This window comes from Laetiporus sulphureus (genome assembly GCF_001632365.1).
Source record: "Laetiporus sulphureus 93-53 unplaced genomic scaffold LAESUscaffold_11, whole genome shotgun sequence".
Lineage (NCBI taxonomy): Eukaryota > Fungi > Basidiomycota > Agaricomycetes > Polyporales > Laetiporaceae > Laetiporus > Laetiporus sulphureus.
The window spans coordinates 418,680-427,005 of NW_024468520.1; the positions used below are offsets into that span (position 1 = coordinate 418,680).

At 47.5% G+C, this 8,326-nt stretch overlaps 1 protein-coding gene across 1 annotated transcript; it reads left to right on the plus strand.

Moving 5' to 3' along the window:
* Window positions 1–1,482: 1,482 nt before the first annotated feature.
* LAESUDRAFT_649155 (uncharacterized protein) lies at window positions 1,483–6,886 on the plus strand (the record flags this gene model as incomplete). The annotated part of the gene is made up of 3 exons (XM_040904156.1): window positions 1,483–1,619; window positions 4,151–4,231; window positions 6,358–6,886. The coding sequence occupies 3 exons, from the start codon at window positions 1,483–1,485 to the stop codon at window positions 6,884–6,886; spliced, it is 747 nt and encodes a 248-aa protein (XP_040766165.1).
* Between the last annotated feature and the right edge of the window lie 1,440 nt (window positions 6,887–8,326).

An 8,326-nucleotide genomic window follows, 5' to 3' on the forward strand; every position in this document is an offset into this window, starting at 1 on the left:
GACATATCATTGCGATGGCAGCCACGGTAACCTATCAAATGCCATTTTGAGGAGATCGTTCAGCAGCAATGTTTGACCCAGATCACCCACGCACATTATTCTGTTACTTCGACGATCTCGAAATCTTATTCACACATTGCAATGTTAACGACGAGGTCAAAAAGAAGAAATGGGTAACCAGATACTTGCCCATCGATGTCGTGGACCTCATCTTGAGCCTAGCCGGCTATGATGACCCTCTCGTTCCATATACACAATTTAAGCCTCGAATCCAAGCACTATATCCAGGTGCCGATAATGAGTGAAAATGGGAAGTCCGAGACATGGATCTGCTTGTAGGAGAATGTTCTAGACTAGGAATCCAGAATGTTTCAGAACTCAGAGCATACCACTGAGAGTTCCTATGATCACTACATTCCTGATCGGCAAGGACCGCATTTCTGTTTCGGAACAAAATGCGCATTCGTCAGAGGGTTCCAGTCTGAGTTGTGGATCAGGATATCACAGAGACTGCAGCTCAAGCAACCCAACCACTACCTGGATGACCCATACAATGTCAATGATGTTTACGATGCAGCAAAGTTCATTCTACATAGCACTGCAATGGTACCTTCAGCAAGTATCAGAGGGAGTGTAGTGAAAGCAGAGACCAAGGCTGAAGGACGGACAGCTGCAATCAAAGTGGAGGACATATCGTTACTCATCGAGAGCCTTGTGAAATCAGTCCAGACACTCATGGTGATGTCTATGAATGCAACAGCTGGAATAAAGGCCAACTGGAGCACTGCAGTGCCAGTGCAAAGGCAAATGTATGGGACCGCACCTCCAAATAGCTATTGCCATTATTGTGGGGAATCAGGTGGCATGATTGGGACGTGCAAGCATGTTGAGAAGGACATTAAGAGTGGGAAGTGTCTGAGGAACATGGATGGAAAGGTCATCCTTCTGAATGGAGTGTTCATTTCTCAGAACATCCCAGGTCTTACCATCTGAGATCACATCTACAAGTGGCATAGGAGACAGAATGCAACAGGCATAGGTCCCGCAGTTGCTCAAGCCTCGATATCAGTGGCCACAAACCTATTTGAAGTCAAAAAGGCCAGCACATTCTCGTTAATGGGTGAACAGCACATCCAGGCCCTCGAATGTGAACTGCTCAGTCTATGAAAGAAACAGGTGTTTGACGGAGTCGAGATATGTAGACCACTAAAGCCAGCACAGCCAGCACCACCTGTTTAGCCAGTAGCACAGCCAGAGCTGACTTGAGCAGCAGAGCCCATGAAGGTATCGGAAGCTTCGACGAGCCAGCGGGATGAAGCAGTCATTTCAGAACATCCTTATCGAGCAGTTCAGGATGCGACCTATGTCCCACCCATGCAGCATAACTATGGGGCATCTTCACCCAGAGAACAGGCTCTGGCATATTGGACAATTCCTCCAGTCTATCAGCTGAAGCTAGCGGACGAAGTCTTCAAAAAATCCATGAAGTCATCAGCTATCTCAGTGTCACTCGAGGAACTACTCTCAATCTCATCCGATGTACGCTCAAAATATTGCAAAGCTTGTACACTGGAGAGGATTCAGCCAGGACCTCAGATTATGAGCGCATGTTATGAAGCGTTCCCTGCTAGAACGTTCAGAACCACGTGTGCTTTCTCACACGTACTAGTCCACAACGTGGACAGAGACTTAGGTACCAAATATACCTAACGTCCCCAATAGTCAGGCAGACTATTAGCAGGGTTTATAGTGTGGTCAAGCCTAGTAGACGATATAGCAGTGAGGTCCTCACTCTACCCTTGCTAGGCCTTGGCCGCTACAGCTACTGCTCGTTCACCCGCAGGTTACTAGGTTCGCTGTTCTGACTCTAGCAAGCGTACGAGCTTACTACCTCTTGAGAGCGAGTACGATTGCACGAGGGTTCTAGAACTGAGAACGTTCAGAGTCACAGGTGGAAGAGGTTAGTCTTCCCACTGCTGCTCCGCCCCTTTATATAGTCGCAGACCTATAGTCTGGGGTACTAGTACAAGGGGTCCTCTACACTGCCTCAGTGATAAAGATAGGTGAAACACACTGGAGCTTAGCTGCTGCGAGCCAGGTAATTGGCGAGCTAAGAAGTGTAGGTGAAATACCTGAAATATGAAATAAGAACCAAAGTCCTGGATCGCAGATCCTGGGGTTAGAGTTTGAGAACCCTAGAAGCTGTCTTTGGTCACATAGTGACTAGAAGCTGTCCTCAGGCACATAGTGACTGATATCTCCTGACCGTGATTGGGCGTCTCTTCTAGGCGCTTGTTCATGGGGATCACGTGACCATGAGCGACGGTATGCTTCGTAACACAAGCTTCCCTCTCCAACCGCCAAGACCCTTTGGCAATTAAACCGTAAGATCCTTTCTTCTCCGGCGGTGCTTCCGCTTCGAGGAAGGGAGTATTCTTGAAACAGTATGCGTGGAACTGTTGTGTGATTCAGCGGAGGATTCATCATTCGTGCCGATGCTTGATTGTTCCGGCGCAGGGCTGCCGCGAGACTGGTACCTCCTTTCGACTTGATCAGCCCAGGAAGCCTGATTGGCGCTTGATGATTCAGAATCACTGTTAAACAACTCGATGGTACGTCCACTGCGATGCACCTGAGGGCTTGAGGGACTTGGAGAAGTTCCTTGCTTCGCATTGCTGCCAGTGCTGGGATTTGAAGAATCGATACTGGAGTTTCGTGCATAGGCTGCCTTGGGATGCTTAGGTGATAGCGAATCAGGGATTCGTCCTGCATTCCATCGGTCGGTCTTTCGCAATGGTTGTGACCTTGATTGATTACTGTTTTCAGAAGTATCGTTCGCCCGAGGTGGCTTTGGACATTCATATGCGTGATGTCCAATACGATTGCAATTCCAACATCGACCAGAGAACTGTCCTTGTCCAGAATGTGAACGGCGAGAATCTTCGCGAGTCCCTTTGAATGGCTGATTGATCCATTGGTTAATGGAAGGTGAAGACTGCTGGTCAGACTTGGTCGACTGCCGCTGCTTTGTCTTCTTCTGTTTGCCCTTCTGGTTAGGACACGTCTTCATATGCTGGTCAGGCATACTGTCTGCTGAAGAGGAAGATGTAGACGATGAAGTACTGTCATCGTCATCTCCTTGTCGTCTCTTGTCAAATTTCCTTTGGACAATGGCCTTGATACCACGCCATTCTTTTTGACTGAGATCGAGCGATGACATCAGTACTTCCTTCCATATTGTCGTAGGGAAGGCCGTCTGATCGTGATGCGATGAATGAGTACGTATGGCGCCAATTCGAATGGTATTCATGCCAAGAATATGTTCAGACATTCGATCGATATCCATAGGTTCGTTATCGTCTTCTTCTTCGGCTTCCTTTTTCTTCTGATCGACATGGTGGTCTCGACTGTCACCTCCGAGAAGAAGCTTGACAAGTTTTGCATTGACCAACTTCGTTACTAGTTGCTCAATTTGCTGTCGCATCTTCTTTGTGATCGACGGATCTTTTGAGGGTGTTTTTGATCCGTTAGATGCACGTGCATCTTCCTTCTTAATTGAAGAAGTCTTCTTCTGCTTCTTCTTTGATACAGCCTGTACGGGCAGGGTGCGATCGATGTTTGGCTTCTTTGCGGGACATTGATCCATTTCGTGCCCTGGCTTCCTGCACCTATAGCATAGGCGTTTCTTGACTGGAAGGCTCCGTACTTGTCGTATTTGTCGTGCCCTATCGACGTCCATTGCATTGGGATCGTCTATATCCATCGATTCTTCTTCATTTAGTGAATCGCCCTGATCCACATGTGTAATGAAGTCGAAGATATTGCTTTTTCCTTTATGGATATTTCGAAGGTCGTTGACGTGTCTTGCCACATCGCAGGCATCCTCATACGTGGTTGGAGGATTCGGAGTAAGGAAGACTTTTTCTGCCAACTTCGATTCCAAGCCTCGCTTGAAATGGACGAGCTTGGTGTAGTCGTCATCAATTTCAGCATAGCGAAATAGGATGTCGAGATTCCCGATATAATCGTCGACCTTTCCTTTCTTCTGCCTACACTGATTGTCGAGTAACGTTTGCCATGCTTGGTCCTTAGTTGCCACTCCTCCATACTTTTCTTGGAGTGTCATTCGAAAGTCGCGATAAAGTCCTAGATCATCCGATCTTCCTGTAGATGCGATCATTGCTGCTTCCCATGATTCGACCCATTTTGCTGCTGCCGAACCAGGTTCGAAGTGGGATAGGATGAACGTGATCTGACTGTAGTCGTCATCATATATGTGGATGTTTGCCTGGAGGTGTCGTTCTCCAGCCTGGAGGAATGACATAAATGTTCGCTTATCTCCTGCGAACGGTCGGATCTCGCCCAGCTGTAATTCCTCCTTTTCCAATTCTGGTTGTGCAGAATTATACAGCGCATAGAGATTCATCTCCAGGAGATATTCCTGCCACTGGAATTCCAGACATGTCGGTCCTGGATGCACTGGTGGTCCACTGGCTGGATCGTACCGTGCTTTGATGGGATTTTGACCAGTAGTTCCCAAACTACTTGTTTGCGCCATGGCCGACTGTGGCCTTATTGGTACTCCGAGTGGTGTTACTGGTCTTCCTCCTTCTGAGGCTGTCCTGGTTAAAGGTGTCGTCCTGACTCCTTTCCATAATCCTAACCCATCGTAGGGTTTCTTGGATGTTGGCGTAACACTGGAGTCGCCACTCCTTAGTAGACTTGGATTGATGCCGAGAGGGTTCCATTCCTCCCGTCCTTTATCCTTGTTTGATCCCTCGGCGTCCTCTGGCTTTGGATCGACTTGTATTACTTCTCCTCGAGGAAGGTCCGTATGCGTTAAAAATTCGTCCTCGAAATCCTTCGCAATGTCCTTCCTATTATTGATGACTCGTTGAATTTCTTCAACGTCATGTTCGAGCTCTCGGAGCTCCTGTTGTTCCTCTGGGGTTGTAAGGTTCCCCAGCTGTCGTCGTCTTCGCAATGCAATGGCTCGCGTATTCCTGACATCTGCGAACCAATCCAATTCTTCATTGGTTGCATCGTTCCATGACAACGGCGTCATGTATCCTTTGTCTCCTTGATAGCCTACCAGCTCATCTCCGGAGTCTGATTCGTATTCTTTGTTTTCGCGATACGACATCTTGCCTTTTCTTGGTGGCCCTTAACCAATTGTTCGTCGACTGCACCGGTCCACGTCTCCACACAGAGTTCTTCTGGATAGTCGCACAGACTACCGCTAGTTCCTTGAATCTTCTTGATTCCGAATTGCCTTCCCTGGGAAGGGCTTTAGCACGTCTTCTACATGTGCCTCAGTTGAGGGCTTCTCTTCTGGATTACCACACAAGTAACCGCTAGTGCTTGAGTTCGATAAACACACAGATTTGATTGAATCCACACAGATTCTCCTTCCTTGTCGTACCAAGGTAACCACACAGGTCCTGGAAGTGACCTCACAGATCTTGATTCTCCTGTAGCGTCCAAGTAGACCCCACTTCTCATAAGTGGTTCTAAACCTAAACAGGTTGACCTATAGAAAAACCTCTTCCAAATGTTATGAAGCGTTCCCTGCTAGAACGTTCAGAACCACGTGTGCTTTCTCACACGTACTAGTCCACAACGTGGACAGAGACTCAGATACCAAATATACCTAACGTCCCCAATAGTCAGGCAGACTATTAGCAGGGTTTATAGTGTGGTCAAGCCTAGTAGACGATATAGCAGTGAGGTCCTCACTCTACCCTTGCTAGGCCTTGGCCGCTACAGCTACTGCTCGTTCACCCGCAGGTTACTAGGTTCGCTGTTCTGACTCTAGCAAGCGTACGAGCTTACTACCTCTTGAGAGCGAGTACGATTGCACGAGGGTTCTAGAACTGAGAACGTTCAGAGTCACAGGTGGAAGAGGTTAGTCTTCCCACTGCTGCTCCGCCCCTTTATATAGTCGCAGACCTATAGTCTGGGGTACTAGTACAAGGGGTCCTCTACACTGCCTCAGTGATAAAGATAGGTGAAACACACCGGAGCTTAGCTGCTGCGAGCCAGGTAATTGGCGAGCTAAGAAAGCGTAGGTGAAATACCTGAAATATGAAATAGGAACCAAAGTCCTGGATCGCAGATCCTGGGGTTAGAGTTTGAGAACCCTAGAAGCTGTCTTTGGTCACATAGTGACTAGAAGCTGTCCTCAGGCACATAGTGACTGATATCTCCTGACCGTGATTGGGCGTCTCTTCTAGGCGCTTGTTCATGGGGATCACGTGACCATGAGCGACGGTATGCTTCGTAACAGCGCATCAGTCGAGGAGGTTGTGGATGAAGAGTACGCACTGAAGGCATCGGCGAGCTGTTAAGGTCGAACAGATCAATAGTGCCAGATCCCTACGAAGTTTACCTACATCATATACACAAGCACAGTGAGCCAGACCAGCTTATGGTGGCAAAGGAGTCGCATGCACTATGTTCAGTCATTGGCCTCGTTGACAACAAGGAGAATGTCGAGGCCATCATTGACCTAGGATGCCAGATCATTGCGATGTCAGAGAATGTATGCCATGCTCTAGGACTTATTTACAGTCCTACGGTCAAGTTGAATATGCAGTCCACGAATGGTGAAGTCAATCAGTCCCTCAGTATTGTACACAACATTCTGTTTCAGATCGGAGAGATCATTCTATATTTCCAGATTCACATCATCCGCGCAGCAGCATATGACATCCTATTGGGCAGACCATTTGACATGCTCACCGAGAGTGTTGTTAAAAACTTCTTTGATGAAAAGCAGACAATCACGATCGTGTGTCCCAATACAGGACAAGTCGCAATGATACCTACGGTACTGCATGGTCCTCTGAAGTTTTGTGGTAAACCCAGCGAGCAGGATTTTCACTAGTGGAGGATACACATAGCACAGAAGATGCACTGGCCATACTCATTGAACAGGCACCTGATCAGGATCCAGTAATCGTCGCATATACCCCAGTTGTATCCTTCAATCACATCGTTATCACATCGCGCTACATCCAGGCCTCGGAAGGGGCACTCTCAGCTATCAGTTCCTTATATATCCCATCTACATCATCCAGTAATATCCCAGCATCATGTCTCTGTCAGTTATTTTTCAGTCAATTGGTCTCGAAGTCAGCCTCTAGTCCTACAAATTCTGTGTCACTGAAGTCAACGCCAGTGAGGTCCACATCAACGAAGCGGCCAGCAAAAGCATTTGCAGCCACAAAGAAGAAATATAAGCCAGTCGCATTCAAAACAAAGCCGGTCTTGACCACCATGCCAGAATCATTTAGGATTATGCAAAGGATCACAGGTGATCCTCTCACACAGATGCCTTCATTACCGACAACGCCTCCACCATTCATGCTGGAAGAATGTTATACCCAGGAACAGATGGAGGCTTTGAACTGTGTTCATGATACAGGGTTTCTATGGGATCAGGAACGTGCACTCATGCATTATTTTATGCGCATTCATAATCAAGCCTTCACTTGGAATGATGCCGAGTGTAGCTGTTTCAAGCCCAAATATTTTCCTCCAATCGATTTTCCAGTCATTCCGCACATACCTTGGGTCGAACGAAACATACCTATACCTCCGAGCATCTATAATGAAGTTTGCGCTCTAATTCGAAAGAAGATGGTGGCCGGAGTCTACAAACCTTCAAATTCATCGTATCGCTCGAAGTGGTTCTGTGTCGTCAAGAAGGATGGGAAGTCCTTACAATTGGTTCATACCCTAGAACCGCTCAATGCAGTGATGATCCAGCATTCAGATGTAATGCTGACACCTGAGCACTTGACCGAACAGTTCAGTGAAAGAGCGTGTGGGGTGATGCTTGATCTCTACATTGACTATGGCAAATGACTCATTGCGGAGTCCTTGCAAGATCTCACTATGTTTCAGACACTGTTCGAGGTCCTGCGGCTAGTGACACTGCCAATGGAATGGACAAATTCAGTCCCTATCTTTCATGACAATGTCACCTATATCCTTCAGCCTGAGATACCGAATGTCACAGTTCCATACATCAATGATGTGCCTGTCAAGGGACCCGCATCACAGTATCAACGACCGAACGGTTCATTTAAGACTATACCTGAAAATTTTGGTATTCGATGATTTGTGTGGGAGCACTTTCAGAACCTCAATCAAGTAGTCCAGTGCATGAAGTATGCAGGCGGCATGTTTTCAGGAAGGAAGCTTACATTGTGCAGTGTGGAGATCATGGTCATAGGCCATAGGTGCATGGTGAATGGGTGTTTACTGGATGAATTGTGTGTTGCCTCCGTTAAGAACTGGGGGCCCTGCAGAGACCTCTCAG